The sequence below is a fragment of the Eschrichtius robustus genome, chromosome 11, assembly GCF_028021215.1.
Source record: "Eschrichtius robustus isolate mEscRob2 chromosome 11, mEscRob2.pri, whole genome shotgun sequence".
Classification (NCBI taxonomy): domain Eukaryota; kingdom Metazoa; phylum Chordata; class Mammalia; order Artiodactyla; family Eschrichtiidae; genus Eschrichtius; species Eschrichtius robustus.
Window position 1 is genome coordinate 111,712,800 of NC_090834.1, and position 24,835 is coordinate 111,737,634.

Genomic DNA, 24,835 nt, shown 5'->3' on the forward strand with positions numbered 1-24,835 from the left:
TTGAAATTGGTCATCGGTGGTCTGACCAGCGGCATCTTGACTGTTTTAGGTCCTGCTAGTCTCAGTTCCAGGGTTGGTTTGTTTCCATTTCTTTGAGGCCGGTTCTCGGAATTATGGCAGCTTATGTCATGGCTACAGTCTGGTCATCATGCAGTTAACTGCTTCCACCTGGTAGGGGTTTCAGTATCCATAAGACAGCTCACAGGATACAGCTCAGAATATAATCTATAGCCCTTGAGGAGGAACTAAAGGTCCTTGACTTTGCTTAATGACTAAACTATTATTATTTGGTCTCCTTTGACTGTTTTCCTTTGTTTCTGCATTTTCTCACTTCTCTGATTAAACATATTCTTTGATTAAAGTTTTTCCACAGACAAAAGGCGGGCGGAGGACATGGCGGGGAGGGAAGGACCATAGGGTCCTGCCCCATTTCACTAGCAGCCGAATCACTGGGCTGGACACCTGCCCCATCTCAGACTCCGTTTCCTTGTCTGTCGCACGGGGATCACAACACCGAGCTCCCAGGGTGCCCCGAGGATTGAATGTGAGCTTCCTGGCACAGAACCGGTGCTGGGCAAATGCTGTCTTATCCTTCCCTCCCCAACTTCCCTTGATTCCCTCCCACTCCGAGGAGTTTAAACAAGCACAGGCGTGACACAAAAGGTGCAGAGCAGGGGGGTGACCTAATCCTGAAAGTCTGATCCCACGTGAAGTTTCCAGAGTGACCACCTTATCATCTCCTCCCCTCCACTCCAAACAAAATAGCAATCCCACAACAGACAAAATTCCTCGGTGCCACAGACCGAATCTTGATTTTTTTTTTTCTAGGTGCCAAAATAAACCAGTGAAATCAGAAAGTCCCGTGAGACGCAGGCTGCACCCAGTTCCTGGATCACGTGCACTGCCGCAAACGGTAAGCGTCCGCCTTCTTGAACTGACCTGGCAGGAGGAGACGCAGGCCGCTATAGGACTCTAGCCCTCAGATTCTAGATTCAACCAGGACAGCACATTCTGGGCACGGCCGTGAAACTCCCTGTTGCTTATCTTCATCCACCACGGCTCTGAGGCTTCAGAAGCCACTGAGAGGGACGTGAGGGGATGTAACAGAGTTTGCTAACTTGACGGATCTGTAGGAATTCAAGTCAATGGGTGCTTTTTCCAGTTATGAAAAGAAATATGCTAGGGTCGATAACATCTCTTGGCAGGAGGGTAAGCACATGGAGGAGAATGTCTATTTCCACAGTCATAAATGTTTACAGCTTGTGGCCAGAGGGATGCAGGCTCAGAAACACACATCCTTTTGTTGCTCTTTTCTCCGTGTTTCATACGTAGCCAACCGCGTTTTACTGCAACGATCCAAAGCAAAGAGCTCAGATCCAGGCTGCCCCTGGTGTGTCCACCTCCAGGCCCGGCTCAGCCCCACACAGCGGACCACCTGGCAGGATGGTGGTCCAAGGAGATGCATGAACATACATGTAAATGACTCCTTCATGGCAATGAGAGCTGACGGCAGGGGCAGCTGCAGCACCCACCAATGCAGGCGTTCGCCCATCCCCAGGCCTTACGCTAAGATCACTGCCCCGAGGAATAGCTCACCCGAGCCTCACAGCCACCGAGAAGATGGTAGTAATGTTCCTCCGATTTCAAAGCTGGGAATCTGAGGCTCAGAGAGGCTGTGGGGTGGCAGGTAGGGTCCCACAGTGACCAGGACTGGACCAAGTCCATCTGATGTCACAGACCACACGCCCACGTGGGGCAATGAATGCTCACGCGCTCGCCTCTCGGCCTCAGCTGCCATGAGACAGCAGAAGGACACGCGTGCCGGCTGCCCTGAAAGCCAGGACACAGCCCTGCCCAGGTCCCACCGGGCTCTCCCAGGCCTCCTCTTGTTCGGTTCTCAGGGGCTGGGGGACGGGCCCGTGTCGCCTCCTCCAAGGTGCTTTCCGATCAAGGGTAGGCTCCGGACTTCCTGTTCTCGCCCTGTTTTACTGTCTTTATAGAAATTATCAGCCCCCAAATGAGCTGTTTGTTTACTGTTCCTGGCCTGTCGTCTCCTACAGGAGTGTAAGCTCCATCAGACCAGAACCTTGACTGTCCCATGCACGTGGGCCACGCCGAGAAAGGGGCCGGTTGAGAGCAGGCCCTCGACAAGGGGTTTCTCAATGGACCCCCAGTTCACAGGTGAGCAAACTGAGGCCAGAACAGGGAATCACTTGACTCCCCAGGGGCATCCCAGCTTTTCCTCCACGGAAACCCTTCTCCCTGGTCCAACACATGTTGGGGATCTCAGAACCTCAGCTTCAAAGTCACTGTCAGACCTGGGAATGTGCAGATGAGGTGCTGCCATGGTCCAGGATGTCTCTGACTTCAGGCCAACCCCCTTCGAGGGCCCAGATGCCACCCACGATGCCACACTCACAGGCTCTCACTGTTCACTAAGCTGAAATGAATACGATCACTGGATAACGATAGTGACATGTAGGGTCATAGTAGAAACGACCACATTTCCACCTACTTGTGTCGCTGTCTTAATAATTGTGGGACGGGGGAGGAGGGATAAATTGGGAGGTTGGGATTGACATATATGCACTACTATATACAAAATAGATAACCAACAAGGACCTACTGCACAGCACAGGGAACTCTACTCAATATTCTGTAATGACCTATATGGGAAAAGAACCTGAAAAAGAGCGACTATATGTAGATGGATAACTGAATCACTTTGCTGTGCACCTGAAACCAGCACAACATTGTAAATCAACTATGCGCCAATGAAAATTTTTTATTCGTTCTTATTGGAGTATAGTTGCTTAAAAATTCATTTAAAAATACACCATGTGGAAATACCATATGTAAACTCAGGGTGCAGCAAGCCCGGACTCCCCAGGGCAGAGGCGGGGGACACACTTTCTGTGGATGTAAAGCTGCCGGGTGTATGCACCCACCACTTCACGAGGCAGCCCAAGAGCACGGGACTGGCCACAGCGGCTCAAAGAGCCCACAGGTCATTCCCGGGAGTCATGCTTCTGACAACAGCTGGATGGCCACGGGCCACACTGTGCCCAAGGATGGGGGTGGGGGAGACTCAGGGAGGTAGAAGCAAACCCCATTCTGCGTCCCCAGGGCTCACAGCTCCTGGTGACGCGAGCCTGAGTCAGACCCATGGTCCGCTCACACCAAGGTGTCCCTCCAACAAGTTCATCCAATCCACAGTAGGAAAACAAATAGCTAAAAATTGCACACTGGTCCGCAAATCACGACAAAATCAGCTGCGACCTCGAGAATGCACACTACTGTTCTGAGCTAAGAGCGATTTCCCAGAGTCCGAATCAAATGTGGAACTGGGGGAAGGTCCTCCCTCCGCCATCATGCCCAGGCTCTGAGGCGGTGACCAGTACCTCCAGGGAGGGGATGCCCCTGCCCGCGGGCTGCGGATACGCGCGCAGAAGACGCTCCTCATCCAAGAACTTGCCGTCTCGCCCGTCGCTCGCCGGCTGGAACAGCCCATAGTTCAGGACGTCCTTCAGGCTCTGGTTCAACGAGCACAGAATCCGCTGCTTCGCAACCCACACCGTCGCATCTGGGTTAAATCGAATGCACTTCTGCGCGGAAGGACAGAGACCCCTGGTTAGTGATGCAGGATGCCACCCCGGCACGTGGTCAGAGATGCCAAAGGTGCTTCCATTCCGTCCTGAGAGCTCCTCTGAGCTCTGGACCCCCTGGCTTTTCTGGATGAAAAAAATACGACCTTCTTGTCGCTTTGGTAAATATAAAAGGGGAAAAGCTCAGATCGAGTCACTGATTCTGTGGCCTCAGCTCTCACCATTGGCTCCCATCTCTGGGCCCAGCCGTGTTTGCTGGTCATCACTCCCCACCACCTATTGCCTTGGGCAGTTCTCTCGCCTTGTACGGAGCTTCTCAAACCTCCCTGCTTGTTAGACACGGACTGTTGACCCGCACCCCCTCCAAGCAGAGTGTCTGAGCCAGTGGGTCTGGGTCGGGCCCCAGAAGCTGCATTTCTCACAAGTTTCAAGGTGCTGCTGCTGTAGCTGGTCTCGGAAACAGACCGAGGACCACGGCGCGAGCCAATTACAGTGCGGCTTAGTTTTTACCCCCATCGCTCTCTCTTGGCATCTCAGGTCCAGGTGGACGTCTCCTCTCGTAACCTCACTGATGCGAAAGCCCAGGGCACAAGCGTCTGTGCCCCACCCACCGGACTCTGAACGTAACAGCTGTAAAAACACTGACACCGCCCCGCCCAAACCATAAAGAACGGCAGTTACGAAGAATGATTTGATTTAGCAATCGTATCAGTTGCCGTGAAAGTTAATCTTTGAAAAAGTTAAATAGTACAGACGGTTCCTGCAAACCAACCACGAACACTTTTCAAGAACAGAGCGGAGCCGCTAAGAACCAGAATGACAAGACTTGGTCACGTTCCCGGGTCCCTTCAGTGAGACCCACCGGTAAGCCAGGAAAACAAACGTTAGGCCAAATCCGCTTCTGACCATCACTTCTAATTTTTATTGAATTAAAATTATATTCTACTGCACGGCCATCAGCAGGGGCTCAAAAATGTGCTTAATCACTGTAAAAGCGTTCAGAAACGACGAGGTTTGACTGCGTATGAGGTTGGAACCAATTCTCTGCACGGGGATTCTGCTCGCCCAAGGATGCAAAAGGCCCTACTATCTCCCTGACCCTCTGCCTCGGGGGAGCTCCTCCCTGCCGGGTAAGAGGACCCCGCTACTCTCAACAACAGGTTGGTTGAACAGGCAGCCTGGAATCCCGCTGCCAGGAAACCTGACCCCGCGGGCATGAATGCGCCGTCTGTCCCTCGCCGATGGCAGAGACTGAATTCAAGAGTAAGGCTCAGAGCTCCTCTCGGGGCTGCGAGGCTGGGTGGGGGCCCGTTGTTCGCTTCAGTGACTGCCAGCTGCACCCCTGCCATCCTCGGCTGAATAAGAAGACTGTCTGGAAACGTCCAACACAACAGTTGAGCTGTATCAGAGGTGACCAAGTGGGGCCGTGGGTATCTCGCCAATTCCTGCTCTGAGAATCATTGTCGGCCTCTGGTTCCAGCTACGTGGATACACGAACTCAGGTTCCCTTAGAGACCAGCATCCAAAGAGGGCCTGAGGTTCCCTCCCTGCGGCCGGCAGAAAGGATCCTGCCAGCAAGTGGGTCCTCAGCAGAGCACAGTCTGAAAACCAGCCCCCAGGGGATCTGTGTGGCAATTGTAGATGATCCCAGAGACTGGTGTCCACTGCCACTTAGGGGGCAGGGCTGGGGATGCTGAGTCGTGTACAGGCCAGCCCAGCACAATGAAGAAACGTCCTGCTCCAGAAAAATGCCAAGAGGGCCCCACTGAGAAACTGCTAGAAGGAGCAGGAGCTCGGAGGTCAGAAAGGCTTGGATTTCCAACCCAACTGCACACACTAACCTTGTGGTCCTGGGCAAATTTACCAACCCAGTGGTCCCCCTGTTTCTGTGATGAAAACCATGGCAACTACATAACTTGCAGGGCAGTTGTAAGAAGCAGACGGAACATGTATAGTACATGTCATTATGGGTTGAATTGTGTTCCCCCAAAAGATAAGGGTTCCTGGCCCTTAAGGAGCTCAAAGCCTAGTGGGGTGTGATGATGATGGTGATGGTGATGGTGATGGTGATAATGATGGTGCTGATGCTGGTGATAATGATGGTGGTGATGGTGATGGTGATAATGATGGTGGTGTTGGTGATGGTGATGGTGATGGTGATGGTGATAATGATGGTGGTGTTGGTGATGGTGATGGTGATAATGATGGTGGTGTTGATGATGGTGATGGTGATAATGTTGGTGGTGTTGATGACGGTGATGGTGAACATAACGGTGATGACAATGATCATGATGATGACACAGTCGTGGCTGACGTTTATTGACTCCTAAATGCCAGAAATTGTGCTATATCTACCTCCAACACAACCACGAGTGGAGAGTCTTATTATTATTATAATCATTATTATTGATATAGTGTGATTATTATTATTATATCAATAACTATAATTAATATATAATTATATGTTAAAATACAGTGTAATAACAATTATTACTATTCCCATTCTCCAGAGGAGGAAGCTGAGCCTCCGAGACTCACGTAACTACCCCAAGGTCGCGTGTCTAGAAAACGGTGGAGGTTCAATCCGAACCCAAGTTGAATCGGCCCAGCTCCGAAGTCCTCGCTATTTAACTGACACGTCATTTCCTCTCTGTGCATGCGGTACCTCAGTGAGGACAAATTATAAAATATCAGACGTCTAGTCACTGAGAAAACGGAAGAGAATACTTATGTTCAGGTCCTCTGTGGACCAGGGAGATACTGCCTTTGTTCGGATTTTCCAATTACCTGTCAATTTGCCCCAATGTTAAATGTTGACAGTTACAAGGGAGAAGCAGTTTCACCTCCATAGCAAGGGACACTATTTGGGAGATTCTAAATAATTTTTTTCAACGAAGTAAAGGCTACGCTTCGAGATACTTTTAAAAATAGACAACGTCACAGGTTTCAAGGCATGTGGTGCTGTGGAGATTAGCCGCGGACATGTCTCCCAGAAAAAGCAGGGGAGCGCCACGGACGTGGTGTCCTTTCTTCCACTTAACGGCTGGGCTTCAGGGAGCTTGGACAAAAGAAAACCCCCGAAGAACAACAAAGCACTTCAAACAAAGATTTTCACCCTGGTGTGAATTCACAAGACTAACAGAATCTTGGAACAGGCTCCTTAGCCAGCAATGGTGACAGTGGTGGACCTGTGGCAGGACCCTGGACACAAAGCAAGGGGCTGACCATGAACCCAAGTTCACCGAGCAGGGAGACGCAGGGACCTGGACGCCAGCTGACAGATGAGCGACTCCAGTGTGGGCTAAGTGATGACACCAACCTAACAACTCAACCCCCAAACAGATGCCCCCCATCGTCCCTCCCTGCCCCTCCCCTCCTCCTTCCCTCCTCCTTCCCAATCTCAGCGGCTGCCCCTCCTCCCATGCCACAAACCCAGGAGGACCTCTTGACTCCGTCCTGTCCCGCAGCTTCTGGATTGGTCTGGATTAATCCACCACCTCGGGTGTGTGAGTCCTCGTCTGTCCCACCTCCACTGCCCAGCAGCCCCAAGCCTTTCTCACCAGGTCACTCCAGCGGCCACTGCACTGAGCTCACGCCATGCCCCTCGGGCCCACACAACCTGATTCCCAGAGTGGCCGCCAGGGTCCCCTCTCAAGCCAATAACTCCCCACGTCCTGCCTGTCGGTACCACCTCTGCCCTGGCCCCAACCCCACACACGTGTGCACTGACAGACACACACATGCACATGCACATAAAAACACACACACACACACACAAACACGTGTACACAAACACGTAAGGACACACAAATACAAACACACATATATACCTGTACATACACACATGCGAACACATATACACACACATACACAGACACACACACACATATGCACAGACAAACACACACACACACTCCGGCAACGCGCGGGCAGTCCTCTGGAAAGCCAGGCCACGTGAGCCCCCAGCCTCCAGCACCTGCGCGCCTGTGCTTCCAGCTGGCCGTCCCCTCCCCACCTCGTCTGCCAGCTGAAACTGCATTCACACCTCCCACAGGGTCAGGGACTTGCCCTCTCTCTGGTCTTCCAGCTGAGCTGACCGCTGAGCTCCCCGAGTTGAACCCACAGCCCACGGACCATTCAAGCTAATCCGGCTGCCCCCTGCCCCCTCTTGTCCAGGGGGAGGGTCACAGCCTCTCCATCCTGCATTTCTTGTCTCCTGGGAGGTGGGACACGCGTGTATTCCTCCTCCCTTTCTCCTGACACACAGGTAGGAGTCGGTACCTGTCACTCACTGATCTCCTGCTGCGACGGCCCAAATGCCAAGGCATCCAGATCCATCTCAAAACCGCCCAGTGGGTCTGGCTGAGCTGGTGGCTTAAGATGCAGAACGCTTGCAAGAGGATGTGAGGGCATCTCCAAGACCCACATCAGAGTGCTTCTCGCTTACGTCCTGGCAAGCATAGCGCTCAACACGGGGTCTGGGTGGTTTGGAAATGGGAGGGGCAGAGACGTGCACACTCTAACAGAGAGAGAAGGGGCTGTGACCGGCATCAGCCTGGATGACGGGAGGGCAGCCCGGCCTCCAGGAAGCTCCGAGGACTCCCGCAGGCCAGCTCAGCATCCTCCAGGGGGAGGCACATTCCAGCCCAGGTAACCATCTGCACCCTCCTCCTCCAAGATGCACCCATTCACATCCCCCACCCTCGCCCTCTCCCGGCTCCTGGCACCACCGGCATTCAGCTGGCAAGAGTGCTCCCTGCCTCTCTGAGCTGTTGGTGACGACAGGGTTTATGTCCTTTTCTCGGCAGAACCATACCTGACGTCCGTGCAGCTCAGTGGATGTCACTGGAACTGAACTGCACTGAATACAAAGTTCCATACATGGAACCATCCTGGGTGACAGAACCCAGCAGTAAAGCAAGGTCCACAAGTGATCAGGACGAGGATGGTGGGAGCTACCATTTCTGGGGGCCCGCTTTGCACCAAGTGCACTGTGACCTCATCAGCTCCTTGAATGATCCAAAAATCCTGAGAGGAGAGACGCACCACCAAGGTGAGCAGAGCTGCGGTCGGCGTGCGGTCAACCCGCACGAAACTCTGGCCCTTCCGCTGGTAGAGCTCACGGTCACACTGAAATCTACAATGAAGAGAGTGAGAGGAATCCTACATGGTCAACGTGAGCTGTAGTTATTCTGCAAGACATGAGGCTAAACCTGAAATACCTGGACTCAAGAGGAGGCGCTCTGGCCCTGGAGACAAGAGAGGGGCGCCTGAGTCAGCCACGTAAGACCCTGGATCTGTGTGTATGAGTCAGCTTGGGCCGCTGTAACAAAACACCACAGCCGGGGAGCTTAAACAACAGACGTGTACTGTCTCCAGTCCTAGAGGCTAGAATCCCGGATCCAGGTGTGGGCAGGGCTGGGTCCTCCTGAGGCCTCTCTCCTCTGCGTGTAGACGGCCGTCTTCTCCCTGTGTCCTCACGTGGTCATCCCTCTGTGTGTGTCTGTGTCCTGACCTCCACTTCTTATAAGGACACCAGTCCTATGGGATTAGGGCCCACCCCAGTGACCTCATTTTACCTTATCCATCTCTTTAAAGATCCTCCTCTCCAAATACAGTTCCCTTCTAAGGGGTTGGGGGTCAGGACTCCAACATATGAATTTTACGGGGACACAAGGCAGCCCATCACACTGTGACCAAGGCCAAGCCTCTGCCACACACAGAGGGCCACACTGGGCCATGTCTGTGTGGCCAACTAACTCACAGGATCCACAGAGGGTCACACAACCTGGTGCTTTGGGGTCACGTGTATCTACCGGAGGGGCTGGCCCGTGGGGCAGAAGCAGGCAGAAGTTGGACAAGGCTGTTCTGATTCACAAAAACACGGCAAGAGAATTTTATGTAAGAGAGTAAATTGCTCTCCAAATCTGTTCTGGGCCCTGCGAAACAGAAATGATGACAATGGTTGTTTTGTAAGATGTTAGAAGGGTAAGACGTGTCTAGACAAAGCTTGAGGAATGGTAAATATTACACCGTGTAAAATGTCTGTTGTTACAGTGAGCTGTCTGGAGGCCAAGGGAAGAACCATCAACAACACGGGTTGAATTACACCATCTATTCAGATCACCTCCTCCGCCACATCTGCTCACTCATGGTCCTCAGGTGAGACTTAAATCCAGCTCACTCTTGACTTCCTCCCAGAAAAAGCGAGAAGAACGAGGGGGAGGCCTGACAAAGCATTCAGGGGTCGTGGTGCTGAGGGAGCCCCCTGCATCACCCCTGTTCACCTGTTCATCAGGATACGGAGCTGGAAACACGGAGCCCAGTGCATTCAGGAGGAACGCAAGATATTCTGAAAGAAATCCCAGTTTCTGAGCACATCATTCATTGCAAAAGAAGTACATTTCACATCATCCTCAATTCTTTCGGGATGCATTTCAAAGACCCTTAATAAACAGAACTTGCCAGGAGTCATTTAAAGGTGCATCGAGGGGTGGTTGGCGTCTAACAGCTGTTCACGTGCCATCTGCACACCTGCAAACCTCTGCCCCCCAAACTGTGATGGAGTGGTTTCCAAATGCAATCGTCCAAATGAAACAATGCTTTTTGCCATGGACAAAGACCCATCAGGCTGTACCTGTGGTGGAAAACATGGAGATGCTGTCACGGTAACACATGGAAAGGATGTATATGGAACGGGGAAAACAGTGGGTGACTGTGACCGAGAAGGACAGCCTGGTCTGAGGAAGGTGAAGTCCAGGAGCCACACCAGTGCTTCTGAACGTTTAAACACTAAAGGCCAAAGTGGCTGTGGATTAGGGTTAGGGTTACGGTTAGGGTTAGTGTTTTTCCAATCAGAATAACATTTTTCAAAGAATAAAAGCTTGACAGCAGCCCCGGATGCTTTAGTGAAGTGGTGGGTGGACCGTGCATCCTGGTGACCTTTAAGGGGCCAGCTAGTGGTCCTCTGCGGCCGTCAATGCCATAGTCACTGAGAGGCACTAGTTGGGCTCTGTCAGAGATTCACACCCTCCCTGGAGGTGAGTTCATTTTCCTCTGTTGGTCCCCACGATTTCAGGCAGGCTCAGAGCAAAGCAGAGGATATGATGCTGGCTAAAGAGGTCCTCCTAGAAGCAGTAAGTGGAGGTGGGTAAGGGCAGGCGGGGGAGAATTAAATCGTCCTGACCGCAGACACAAAGCACTCACTGTGCGCCCGCCAGCCCAGCAAAGAAAGCACGTCAAACGCACCCTCTTCTCCTTATGTTCTCCTGGAGGAGGTACGAGCAGCCCCAAGCCCAAAGAGGAACACCGTAAACCCTCGGATCTGCTCCCCACGTCACACAGCTGCCAGAGGCGGGTCTGGAATGAATGGACCAGAGGGCTGATGAGTTTCAACTTGGTCCCAACTGCATAGGATGGAGCCGCAAATCGGGAGGGTTCACCAGGCGGGGGGCCACGAAGTGGATTCCAGGCAGAGAAAGGGAGACAGGGGAGGTGGTGGCCGCATCACACAGGGGCAGGTGCTGTGCTGACCAAGTGGAATAAGAGCTCCTGTCTGTCCGCCCAGAAAGAAGGGCTCTTAGCAGAACGGTCAGAACAGGGAGGGAAGGAGCCACGGAAATCCGACCACAGAGCAAAGGCGCTAGGAAAGAGTCTCACCCTTGGCACTAATGAAAATTAAAATTCTGAGAAAATTTTTAAAAATTTAGAAAATTTAAAAAAGAAAATTTTTTTTTAAATTTAGAAAATTAAATTCTGATGATTCGCGCCCTCTTATTGCCACTTTCTGGATCATTCTTATCAGCCCGGGACATCAGGGAAGGAGGAGAGCTCTGCTTTTCCCCAGGGTGACCTTTGAACCACAATATTCTCACCACATTGTGGGATTTACAAAGCTTTTGACAGAATGTGTAATAATTCCAGACCCAGGCATTAGTTTCTCGAAAGGATTTAAGTGGGTTTTGACAGTAAGCTTAAGCAGAAGAGCACACCAAGCCAGACATGCGTCGCTTGGGCCACTGAGACCGCGTGAGCTGCCCTGCTCACTCTCATAGCCTCACATCTAACAGGAAGATGCAGCATGGAAGCCTTCCAACACACAGAACTGGGGCTGGTTAAATAGGCTTTTCACTTCTTAATGATACATATGAAAATAAGGCTCCCCTCAGCCTTTAGCAAGCTGCCGCATGACATGAATGATAACCAACACGTTCAGGGCCTGACTCTCTTGCGGGCCTTTCGCAGGAGGGCCCTTGAGCTTTCCCACGACCCAGCAATCCCACTACTGGGCGTATACCCTGAGAAAACCATAATTCAAAAAGAGTCATGTACCAAAATGTTCATTGCAGCTCTATTTACAATAGCCAGGACATGGAAGCAACCTAGGTGTCCATCGACAGATGAATGGATAAAGAAAATGTGGCACATATATACAATGGAATATTACTCAGCCATAAAAAGGAACGAAACTGAGTTATTTGTAGTGAGGTGGACGGACCTAGAGACTGTCATACAGAGTGAGGTAAGTCAGAAAGAGAAATACCGTATGCTAACACATATATATGGAATCTAAAAAAAAAGAAGAAGAAGAAGAAAATGGTCAGAAGAACCTAGGGGCAAGACGGGAATAAAGACGCAGACCTACTAGAGAATGGACTTGAGGATACGGGGAGGGGGAAGGGTAAGCTGGGACAAAGTGAGAGAGTGGCATGGACATATATACACTACCAAACGTAAAATAGATAGTTAGTGGGAAGCAGCCGCATAGCACAGGGAGATCAGCTTGGTGTTTTGTGACCACCTAGAGGGGTGGGATGGGGAGGGTGGGAGGGAGGGAGATGCAAGAGGGAAGAGATATGGGGACCTATGTATATGTATAGCTGATTCACTTTGTTATAAAGCAGAAACTGACACACCATTGTAAAGCAATTATACTCCAATAAAGATGTTAAAAAAATAAATAAATAAAAATAAAATGATTCCCTTGCTTTGGCAAAAAAAAAAAAAACAACAACAATAAGGACAATGAGGCTGATTATCACCACATCACAGAGAAAATGGAGGCAGAGGGGAGTCAAAGGGTGTGGGGAGGTGGGCTCTCTCTGGCTTTACCAAGCAAGTAACGAAACCACAAAGATAACCAGGTTCCGTGCTTTTACCCCCGCAAAGTGATCCAAATGCATTACTCCAAAGGACATTAACAGAGTTGCTGAAAGTAGAGATCAAAGATCCAAACCATATATTTCTGTAATGCCAAAAGGGTAGATGGATGGATGGATGGATGGGTGGATACATAAAATAAATAAAAACAAATCTTAAAAATATAACACCAAGTGGAAAACATAAGTTATAAATGACATGCCCAGTGTGATACCAGGTATATATATATTCATTTTTACACAACAACACAACACTATATAGAGATCACTGATACATATAAAAAGAGGAAAAGGGGCAAGAGGGATTCACAGTGAATCACGACAGTGTCTGCCTCTGAGCAGAGGGGCCTGAGCAGGAGGGTGAGGGAGACTTGGGCTTTATCAGAAACATTTTAACCCTATGATTGAAAAAAGACAAAACGTGAACCACTGTCGATTCTACATAATAAACAATAAAACTGGTATGTATGATATTATTCTTTGTATTTTTCCTATATTTTAAATTTTCTCTAAATGAAAAAAAGATACACCAATCTGGAACCTAAGGCGTTCCTCGGCCTCTTGGGGGCTTCCCTGGCTGAACTGGAGTCGGCCCCGGGCCACACTCCACCGCCATAAACCAAGTTCCTGAACGAAGAACATTATCACCGTTATCACCTTCTGTCCACTGAGTCCTCTTTGATGACTTTTTTAGGGCAGAAGATGTACTCAAGTCAGGGTCATGTACAACTCATGTTCTAATCAAGTCTAAAATCCCAAACAGATTTCCTTGTGGTCAGCGAACAAGCAGGCGAGAAAGGAAAATCTGGGACAGGAAAATCTGAAAACAAAATGGCAGCACAAAAGACGAAAGAACATTTTGATGCAAGAGTTTCTCACCTCTGCGTTGCCTGGGCTACTGGGTGACCCGTGAGGCCATTTAATGGAGACATTTAAGGCGTCAATGGGATAAGCGCTGTTTTCAGGGGAATACCTAGGGGGATGGGCTTGTCTCCAACAGGAGAAGCCGACAACAAGAGTAAATAAATATGAGCCGCCTCCCAGGCCACACATCACCTGATTCCACTGACATGGAACGTCCAGAACAGGCAAATCCACGGAGACAGAAAGCAGATTAGTGGTCGCCAGGGACTGGGGGAGGGGTATGGGGGACACCCTGCTAACAGGTATGGGGTTTCCTTTTGGGGTGACGAAAATGTTCTAAGATTGACTGTGGTGGTGGGTACCCTCACCTGTGAATTTACTAAAATCCACTGAATTGTACACTTTCAACGGGCAAAGTGTACGGTACGTGAATTACATCTCAATCTTTCAAAGAAAAGGAGTCGTTTTTTGTTCCTGTGCTGAGAAACTGCAAAGACGCAGGCAGGGTGTTGATACAAGTCACCCTTAAGGACCCTTTGCTTGGCCAGAGCACAATCTCCTGCGAGAGCCGCATGTGCTCTGATGACCTCGACTTTGTCATCAGGAACCTGTCCCCGTCTCCCCCTTCTCCCGCCACTCCTGGCCCCAGCCTCCAACACCCGCTACCCCCTGGATTGCTGCAGGAGCCTCCTACCTGCCTCTGCTCCCTTCCCTCCTCCCCCGAGAGAAGCCAGGGTCCCCTTTCAAATATAAACGAGGTCACACGCTCTGTGCCAAACCTTTCCAAAACTCCCACTGTTCTTCAGGGGAAATCACACCCCCTCGCCTCAGCCCCTACCCACCACCGCCCTCCGCCCCGTGCACCTGCCCAGACAGCGGCCTCGGCCTTCCCCACTGCTCTGACTTGCCAACCAAGTTCATTCCCACCTCAGGCATGCCGCTCCTGCGACCCTCTGCCGGGAATGTTCTGGGCAAAGATCCTTACGAGCCAACCTCTCGTCACCTGGGGCTCGGCTCAGATGTCACCTCAGCAGGCAAGGGCTGAGATGAATTCATAAGACGTCTAGCATTTGATCCTCTTTTTAAAATTAATTTTTATTGGCATATAGTTGATTTACAATATGTGTTAGTTTCAGGTGTATAGCAAAGTGATTCTGTTATACATATACATATACTCACTCTTCTTCAGATTCTTTTCCCAGGACTTCCCTTGTGGCTCAGTGGTTAAGAAACCACCTGCCAATGCAGGGGACACAGTTCGATCCCTGGTCCGGGAGGATCCCACATGCCGCGGAGCAACTAAGCCCGTGCGCCACAACTCCTGTGCTCTAGAGCCCGCGAGCCACAACTACTGAGCCCACGTGCTGCAACTACTGAAGCTCGCGCGCCTAGAGCCTGTGCTCTGCAACAAGAGAAGCCACCGCAGTGAGAAGCTCGCACACCGCAACTAGAGAAAGCCCACGCGCAGCAACAAAGACCCAACGCAGCCAAAATTAAGAAAAAATTTAGATTCTTTTCCCATATAGGTCACTACAGAGTATTGGGTAGAGTTCCCTGTGCTACAAAGTAGGTCCTTGTTGATTATCTATTTTATATATAGTAGTGTGTATATGTTAATCCCAATCTCCCAATTTATCCCTCCAGCCCCCTTTCCCCTAGGTAACCATAAGTTTATTTTCTACATCTGTGACTCTATTTCTGTTTTGTAAATAAGTTTGTGCATTTGATCTTATTCTAAGAACAGTAAGACTCCTGGACGGGGGGTGGTCTACAACAAAGAGGCAACCGGGTTTGCATTAAAAACAGCTGCTTTGGGCTGCCCTGGTGGCGCAGTGGTTGAGAATCTGCCTGCCAATGCAGGGGACGCGGGTTCGAGCCCTGGTCTGGGAAGATCCCACGTGCCGCGGAGCAACTCGGCCCGTGAGCCACAACTACTGAGCCTGCGCGTCTGGAGCCTGTGCTCGGCAACGAGAGGCCGCGATAGTGAGGCCCGCGCACCGCGATGAAGAGTGGCCCCCGCACCGCGATGAAGAGTGGTCCCCGCTTGCCACAACTAGAGAAAGCCCTCGCACAGAAACGAAGACCCAACACAGCCATACATACATACATACATACATACATAAAAAGAATGTAAGCAGACAAGAATAGCATTAAAAAAAAAATTAAAAATTAAAAAAAATTTAAAACAAAAAACAGCTGCTTTCAGCACTGTGTAGAAAACTTCTGGGAGGAAAGAGGGGTCTGCAGCTCCCCTGGTCCAGGAGGAAGATGGCAGAGACAGGGCTGGGGTGGGGAGACAGTGACACGGGTGCAAAGGGATTCAGAAGGTCAAAGGGCAGGACTCGGGGGTGGATTGGCTGAGGGGCGATGGAATGCTCGGGATAACTCCTGGGTTCTGGCTCAGACAACAGAATCAGAGAAGGTTCACAGCCCAAACTGGGAACAACCCAACTGGCCATCAACCGGGAAATGGATTCAGCCACACGATGGGCTACTACCCGGCGATAAAAAGGAAAGAACAGACAGATGCCACGACGTGGATGAACCTCACGCCCGTGACGCTGGGTGAAAGAAGGCCACACGTCGTGTGACCTGTTCACGTGGGTGGTCCAGAAGAGGGGACTCCATGGAGACAGAACACGGTTAGTGGTTGTCGGGGCTAGAAGTGGGGATGAGGAGGAACTGCAAACAGGCACGAGGTGGTGATGGGAAGAGTTCAGACCAAGGTGGTGATGGGAAGAGTCCAGACCGAGGTGGTGATGGGAAGAGTCCAGACCGAGGTGGCCGGGCAACTCAGCAGACTTACTGAAAACCACTGGACAGGGCCCTTAAAATGCGTGAGCTTCACGGCTTGTAAATCACACCTCAGTAGAGCTGGGTTTTTTTTAATGTAACCACTGGCCAAGAGAGGGAAACCAGTGGGGCCAGCTTTGGGGTCAGAGGGAAGAAGGAAAGGGTCATGGCATCTGCTCTGGACCATGTGAGTTGACGGGCCTCCGAGCTTTCAGAGGAGATGTCAAGGAAGAAACGAGGTCCAGGCCCCAGATGGGAGGTCGAGCTGGAGCCGTGACCGTGTTGGGACGGCGTTGGACAGACGTGGTTACAGGACCTCCCGCCAGCCGGAGGGTCAGGGAGGCCTTGCAGAGCTTGGTTGCCGTGAGACATGAGTAGAGGTGGAGGGATGAGGGAGCTGGGGAGGGATCCCAGGAAAAGGAATCCTGTGTGAATGCGAGACAAACCCAGGCAGGCGGGAGCCTGGGAGGGCCAGGCTGCAGGGGCCAGGCTCGGCCAACCTGCGCTTCCCCGGCCCGAGCCTCCCACTCTCCGTTCACCCAGTGCCTGGGTGTCCAGAGAACGTGGCAGAAGGTCCACCCAACCCACCACATTCCCTCTGGAAAGATGCGTCCTTGGCAGTCAACGACAAACCTTCCGGGAGTGGAATTCAGAGGCTGCAATTAACTTCCGGAAGGAGACTCTCACCTCCCGAGGGGCCCAGAGTGATGGACTGAACACCTGCCCAGCCGTGTGCCCCGACGGAGATTCTCAAGGTGACGAGCCACTCCTGCACAGGCCTTCCAGAACCTTCTCTCACGATGCACGCCCACCTCCTGGTCTTTGCAGCATGAGAGGCCAGCCGTCGGGGCTGGATTCTCAGCTACTGTAGGAGGAGATGGGCTCAGAAACAGACAGGACAGGCAAAGTCCTCCTCATATTCAAAAACTAGGGAAGCCTCAGATATAAAGAGCAAATACGAAGGTTGCCGGCGGCAACAGGATAAAGGAGGATTTAAAACCCTGACGGAGGAGGTGAGCCCTCTGTGCTCTTGGAGTTCTGTTTTGATTCTCGGTGATGAGCGGGAGGACCAAGGCCACTTGGATCGAGCAGCCCTGACAGCCCGATTGGAGGCAAGTGATGGATCAGGGGGCACTTCGGTCAGCTGCTGCGGGGGTCAGGGCCGGGGAGGCAGGCAAGGCGGGGATGCAGCGGGGAGGAAGGCCGCGGCGGGGATCGGGGATGCTACGGGCCGCTGCTCTCGGGGAGAAATTCGAGGGAGAGAGGGATGGGTGGACAGAAATAAACTGTGGCTGAGGGGTCAGGAGAGCAGCTGAGATGCTCTTTCCTACATGAAATAAACTCCAAGATGCAGTTATCTAATAAATGCAAGCACTGATTCAAGCAAAAAGGCATTTTCCAGAAGCCTCTGCCAGGTGGGCCAGGCTCCTGCACCTCCGTTAACTGGCTCAGACGGGTCGTGGGGACAGACACGTGGACGGACAGCTTCCCCGCAGCCACTCGGTGCCAAGCCCTGGGTGGAGGTGGGCGTGGGGGGCAGATGCTGTACGCACCCAGGGGGATCCCGAAAGCTCGTCACTGCCCCCTTCTGTTCTCCTCTGCGCCGTCCTTGTGATGTGACGTCCAGGGAGGCTTGGAAAGGGGGCTGTGAAGGTCCTGGTGCCAGCTCTGTCCCCACTTCCCCGTTTGCTGTGCCCCCAAATAGAAATAACACAAGAGCTATATAGTCTCTATTGATTTTGGCTCGTGCCTCTTGCTTAAAAGGCCAAGTTTACCGACGGGTGCCAGAGCTCAACCCCACCGTAAGCTCCTTGTGCATCTGCGATGCCCCAGCGGGCAGAAGGAATGCCCGCCTGCCACACTCCAGAGCCCGCCCCACCTGTCATCCCCGCGTGGCCTGCGCACCCACCCACCCACCCACCCGGGACCCTGCTCATCGGCGCGTGCGGTGGCCCCCAGGGAGCTTTCCTGGAAGGAGGATCGGCACGGCCAGAGACTCTCCATCCAAGGTGCAACACTCCAGCCCCACTGAGATGCAGAAACAGCAGTCCCTCAGAAGGAGAAGCAGGTCCAGACCCCGCCTGGGGAGGTGAAACAGAGCAAGACCCTTTGGTCCTTCCCCCCGCCCCCCATGTCCTCTGCCTGCAATTCGTCTGTGAAAAAAAAACGTTAGCCAAACAATAGGTTTAATCAGAGAAGTGAGAAAATGCAGAAACAAAGGAAAACAGTCAAACGAGACCAAATAATAATAGTTTAGTCATTAGGCAAAGTCAAGGACCTTTAGTTCCTCCTCAAGGGCTACAGATAATATTCTGAGCCATGTCCTTTGAGCTATTTTAGATACAGAAACCCCACCAGGTGGAAGAAGTTAACTGCATGATGACCAGACTGTAACCATGACACAAGCTGCCACAATTCCGAGAACTGGTCTCAAGGAAATGGGAACAAATCCATCCTGGAACTGAAGATTAACTGTCCTTAAAACAATCAAGATGACACTGATCAGACCACTGCATGACCAATTTCAAGATGACCGTCAGAGCTGACTGTGCTGTTTCTTGCTCCGTCTATAAAAGCTCTTGCCCACTGACTGTCAGGGGTGGGGAGCTGGCCTGTGGACATCTGCCCTGTCCCACCCAGGTTGCCAGCCTCCGAAATAAAGCAAACTTTCCTTTCCACCAACCTTGCCCCTTTATCGGCTTTAGAGCAGCAAGCAGCTGGACCTCACTTTCGGTTACAGAGGGAACCTCTTCCACCTGGGGCAGAAGAGGGACCGCCACGTGAGCTTCTGGAGAAGCCGTGAGCGGGCGCTGGGCTGATGAACCCGCTCGGCAGCTCCGCAAACCCTCTGGGCAGGAGTCCAGGCCCGTCTCCAGCCCCCAGCTCCAGGACTCACCCTGGCAAGGGCCTTCACGTGGGAACAACGCCACTCTGTCCTGAGCGCTCATACCCGCGGGATTGCAGTTATCTAATAAATGCAAGCACTGATTCAAGCAAAGAGGCATTTTCCAGAAGCCTCTGCCAGGTGGGCCAGGCTCCTGCACCTCCGTTAACTGGCTCAGACGGGTCGGGGGGACAGACACGTGGACGGACAGCTTCCCCGCAGCCACTCGGTGCCAAACCCTGGGTGGAGGTGGGCATGGGGGGCAGATGCTGTACTCCAGGGCCTTTGTGTGTGTTGGACAAAGTGAAGAGAAGAGAGGTGGTCCTCAGAAGGTTCTGGAAACAATTATGCTCCTGGGAGTAGAGACCAAACCCCTGGGAGGATCTTCCTTTCAGGAAGAATTTTGGTAATTCTGGGCCTACAGAACAGGTGTTTCTCCATCAGCAACTCCCGACAGGTCCCCAAAGCCTGTGGCCTGAGGACAGAGTACCTTCTGGGCCACTCGCCATCAGTCGGCCTGTGACAACCTTCCCTGACGTCCCACACCCTGGCCTGGCCGCCCTCGGAGCCTCCCAGCAGCCAGGCTGGCAGACGGCCTCTCTCCCTGTTGTGATGATAAGTGCCCCCTGGGGTGGACTGTCCAGACAGACAGACTTTGAGCAGGGACAGCCGTCGAGGTCACAGACATTTATGAGCCCAGCCTGCGAGGCTCACTTCACACCTGCAGGGGGGCCAGGCCCCGGCCTCGGAGACCTTCAGTACCGGCCCCGGGCACACGGGCAACCCACCTGGGGAGACGGGTGGGGAAGGGACTCTTCATCCCCCCTTCCTCTACCTTCCCATTTGCATCTTAGGTCTGGGGTCTGAAATCTGATGGGAGTGCATCTCCAGTCCCCCAAACCCCTCCAGCATCGATAAACAGTAACAGAATTCAGGGGCTCAAAGGGTTAAACCCTGCAGCGTGAGGACAGGTCCATGCCGGGGTGGCGGGGGTCACCCAGGTCCGCACCAGGGAGGGTCTTTGGATGAGCAGTGCAGCACCCAGGGGCCGAGAAGAGGTGAAGCCAGGTCCAACCCAGCGACCCCAAATAATGAAAGCCACCCCCAAAAGCACCCAAAGTGGAAAATGGGCACAACTAAGGCCAGAAACATCCTTCTCGTACACCCCAGAGAAACTGAATCCTCCAGGGGAAAACTCCCAACCTTCATTCCCGGAAGTGGTACTGGCAGGGACAAAAATCCAGACATTTTGCATCAGTATACTCAAACCTGGACAGACATGAATACGGGGCCCTTCTCTCTTCCCTCCTCTGACTGGGCAAGGGTTGGGGAGACAAAAGGAGACGCTCCCCCCCGGAAGGGCTGCTTGCTAACTGGGGTGCTCCGAGGGCTGGGGGTGTCCATGCACAAGAACGGGACAGCTCCCTGCACCAGAAAAATCTCAGAAGAAAGAGCCTGGACCTCCTAAAAAGACTCAACACACCCCACCCCTGGGCCTTTGTGTCTAAAAGAGCCAAGAGACAAACCCCCAAGTCTGACTCACTCTCGTGACCACAACAAAGAGCAAGTCACTGAAGAACCACAGGAACAGGTCGGGAGCAACAGTAAAGAAATAACAGAGATGTTACAGGGAAAGAAACGGCGAAAAGGAAGAAGGACAGCATGCAAAAATCAGACACCTGGTTCATCTGTTCTGGATGAAAATACACCCCGATTAGGAAGAAGAAAGATCTCAGTACTTCATGCTAAGGAGGAAAATAATAAGCCGTGAAACCAACTCTACAAACAAATAACTCAAAAGAATAATCTTCAAAAATAGCGAGCACAGGGCTATGAAAACAAATGGAAAGGCAAAATAACAAGGCACAGAAGGCACAGAACAGAATGGATGCACCTGAAAATACCGTAAAGAAAGAACAAACAGGGAAAACACCAGGTGATCAAAGCAATTAGAGAAAAGATGACAGAACTAGAGAAGGAAAAGCCCAGGTGGATGTCACCTGCGGGCGATGTCCCAGGACTCCCTGGATCAAGGTGGCTTCAAAGAGCATCCCGCCCGCCAGTGATGAGACCAGTGGGCCGTTCACTGAGGAAGCGCTGCCCCCAGGACCTCTTCCTGAAAAAACCCTGGACAGTCAACTCCGCCCGCTTAAGAGGTGGAATGAAATAAAGAGCTGTGACGAGAAGGCCCCTGTCCCCCCAGCAACGAGCAGTGACCCTGGAAGACGGCCTGAGAGATGCCAGGGCTCTGAGGGCTGCAGCAGGATGCGTGTTATGCGGGGTGGATGGTGACCACGCCCAGAGAGCTCTACACCAACGAGAATCGGGGGGCGGGGAGGAGAGGCCGCGCGTGTACACGTGCGCGTGGGTGTGTGTGCATGTGTGTGCACGTGCACACAGCTGCTTGTTCTCCACACACCGTGACCTTTTCCTTCCCAGGTTCAGAGCTAAACTACACTCCTCAGCCTCCTCTGTGGTCAGAAGCGTGCAGTCAGGCGTTTGGGGTCAGGTGCACAGATCAGGAGCAGCCTGCGGAGGACGTGAGGGAAGGTGGCAGGAGAGATGTGGTCCATGAGTTATCTCTTTTCCCTGCCTCCTCCTCTGAGCAGATACAGGAGACCCGGGGGGAGGACTCCAGAGGCCAGGGCATTTCCCCACTATCCGGCTGGAGGAGCCTGAATCCCTGAATGGCTGCATGGATCGGAACTGCCACCGCCACCTCTTCATTCCCGCCGATCCCCAGTGGACCGAGACATAAAGCATCTGTGGGTCCAGTGCCTGAGATGTGGAGGTCTGTTTATCACAGCAATCAGCTTAGTCCACCCCAAACAATATGAGGAGAGAACACTAAGTTCCTTACAGCAATAAAAAAGGAGGCAAAAAGCTGTAATCAAAAATGTGTCATTTTGTAATCAAAAATGACAACAAATAAAGATTTCAGCCTTCCAGTGTTTTGTAACTGCTTCTTTCAAGTTTACAGATTCATTTGGAAACAGTCTCCCCTACGGCAAAAAAAAAAAAAAAACACAAAAAACTAAAGTTCAGCATTTCCTTCACTGACTTTTTCTCCTTTTATATTCAAATGAAATCATCATAATGATGCTGATTTACTAACAGCGTGTGTACTTTGAGCCTTACCCACGTATTTCTATCTGTACACGGCCACCTGTTACCTGTAACCCTTTGGAGAGACACGTCTGAAATGTTCATTAAATGTTACTGACAACCACTTCTGGCACTGGCATCTGTGCTTTTCCATATGACAAAGTTTTTATAATAATCTTGTAACTTTTATAAGAGGTGTTAAGTGACATGGAAGAAAGAAGAGCTGGGACTTCCCTGGTGGTCCAGTGGTTGGGACCTTCCAATGCAGGGGGATGCGGGTTCGATCCCTGGTCAGGGAGCTAGGATCCCACATGCCTCTGGCCCAAAAAACCAAAACATAGAACACAAGCAATACTGTAACAAATTCAATAAAGACTTTTTAAAAAATGGTCCACATCAAAAAAAATAAAAATAAAAATCTTAAAAAAAAAAAAAGAAAGAGCTGAACGCCAGGACTGCCACATTGCTGGATTCATTCTGGGGTTCAGGTCGCCCTGAGCTCTCCCTAGAAGGTGGGGCCGTCTGACCTCGCTCTTAGATGACCGGTGTCAGCAGCACCGCACCCTCGGCCCACGTGGGGCCCCTCCCCTGAGAGCAGGGCCAGGGGAGACCACGAGCAGAGGTCTCCTGGGAGAGCAGAGACCCAGCCCCCAAGGCACCAAACCTACTCATTAGACCCCAGGGGCACCAGGAGATGAGGTCCCGGGTCAGAGGCCAAGTGATGCACCTGCACCAAATGGCCAGGTGGTGGCGCAGTGCCCCAGTCCCTCTGATCCCAAGCATGGCCCCTTCCCCATCAGGGCCTTCAAGTACCAAGGCTGGACGTGGCACACCCGACCCCTTCATCCAGAGCGCCCCAGAGGCTGTCTACATCCGAGAGACAAGAATTCCCAGCCAGAGGCGCCCACTCAGCCTGACTGTGGGTCTGCAATCTGCCGGCCTCCAGAAAGCCCCTCCTGGGTTCCCCGACCCATCCCTGCCTCCCTGTTGGCCCAGACACCACACCCACCAGCCAGACCCTGGACAGTGTTCTCAGGGGGTTCAAGTCCAGCCCAGCCCAGCCCAGTGGGTCCCCCACCACACTGTACCCCACTGCCAGGTGCCCTCCTCCATCTTCCGAGGCCCCACTGAAATGGAACCACGGCCGGGAAGACCCCTCTCCTGCACCCCCAGGTACCTCACGCACGTTCACCCCAGAACGACGGTCTTCCTCGTGGGCGATGCAGCAAATAGCATCGGGCCTGAGCCTCCAGGGACAGCTAGGAGGTGGCCATCAGGCAGTGCGGGGAAGGGCACACCGGACACAGCTGGCACACCCCAGGAAGTGGGGGGCACAGAGCGGCAGGGGAAGAGGCAGGGCCCTCCTGGGTGCTGGCAGCCCGCCTGCTAAGGCGCCCACTGTGCGCGTTGCCGCTGCAAGGCTGGTCCCTGTGCCCCCGAGGCTCGGCCTCCGTCCCCGCACGCAGCAGGTGCCGCTGGCAGTGCACAAAGAGGACGGAGGGGGAGGTGGTCGGGACCACCAGGAGGGGGCGGGCGGGGCGGGGGGCTCGGTGGGGAGGGGGCAGGAGCCCAACGCGTGGGCCACAGGGACCGGCCGGGCAGAGGGGACCAGGGGCACCTGGAGTTCCGGTCACGCCTGCCGCTGACCCGGGCGCAGGCTCACCGTCTGCTGTAGGTCCTCGATAACGATGCGCAGCACCAGCGTGTTGCCCTGGCTCTCCTCCACCCTGGCGCCGCCCGGCTTCTCCGCTGTGGCCCGGATGGTGTCGTAGATGGTCTCTTCCTTGGAGCTGTCCGAGTCCGATTCCTCCGAAGAGTCGGAGAAGCTCCGGGCCATCTCGTCCTCGCTGGACGTCGGGCTGCGCGGCATGGCTGCTTGTGTCTACACGGAGGGGGAGAAGGAAAACAAACTCTGGGGGAAACTGAAGAAAGAACCCGGGGGCGTCTGAGTGAGGCAGGCTCCCACGTCTGTGGGCGTGATCACAGGCAGAGTGACCCGTGTCCAGCGCTCGAGCCAGGAGGCCGCCAGGACCCAGTGGGGACCCCGTGAGCTCTGTCTGCCCCGGTGCTTGGAAACCCAGCATTTAAAAGGAGCCCTAACTCGCCGTGGCCATGACCACAGCTTACAGGGATTAACCAAAGGGGCAATGGGGCAGTTTGAAACGTTCCGAGGTATGAGAAAAGGCTCCCTTTGTTTTTCTCGGAGGACAGAGCAGCAGGAAAGGAGGAAATGCAGGCTTCAGGTCAGAAGGGTACTGAGCTCCTGCTATAATAACCCTCTCTGCTTCAAACACAGCAATGATAGGTATCATGTAAAAATAGGCCCAGCGCGCAGGGCCAGGCTCAGAAATGAGATAATCTCCAGGCCCAGGAGTGCAGCAGAACCCAAAGTCGTGGGCAGGCTGACGGGGGAGGCTTGGGGGTCC

General features: G+C 52.7%; 1 protein-coding gene across 1 annotated transcript in view; it reads right to left on the reverse strand.

The window, feature by feature from the left end:
* SHANK2 (SH3 and multiple ankyrin repeat domains 2) overlaps positions 1–24,279 on the reverse strand; it is a 457,530-nt gene extending 433,251 nt beyond the window's left edge. Inside the window, exons 1-2 of the mRNA XM_068555086.1 lie at positions 24,073–24,279; positions 3,402–3,605 (exon numbers count right to left, since the gene is read on the reverse strand). Coding sequence (XP_068411187.1) covers positions 3,402–3,605; positions 24,073–24,279 — 411 coding nt within the window. The remainder of the gene's footprint in view (positions 1–3,401; positions 3,606–24,072) is intronic.
* Between the last annotated feature and the right edge of the window lie 556 nt (positions 24,280–24,835).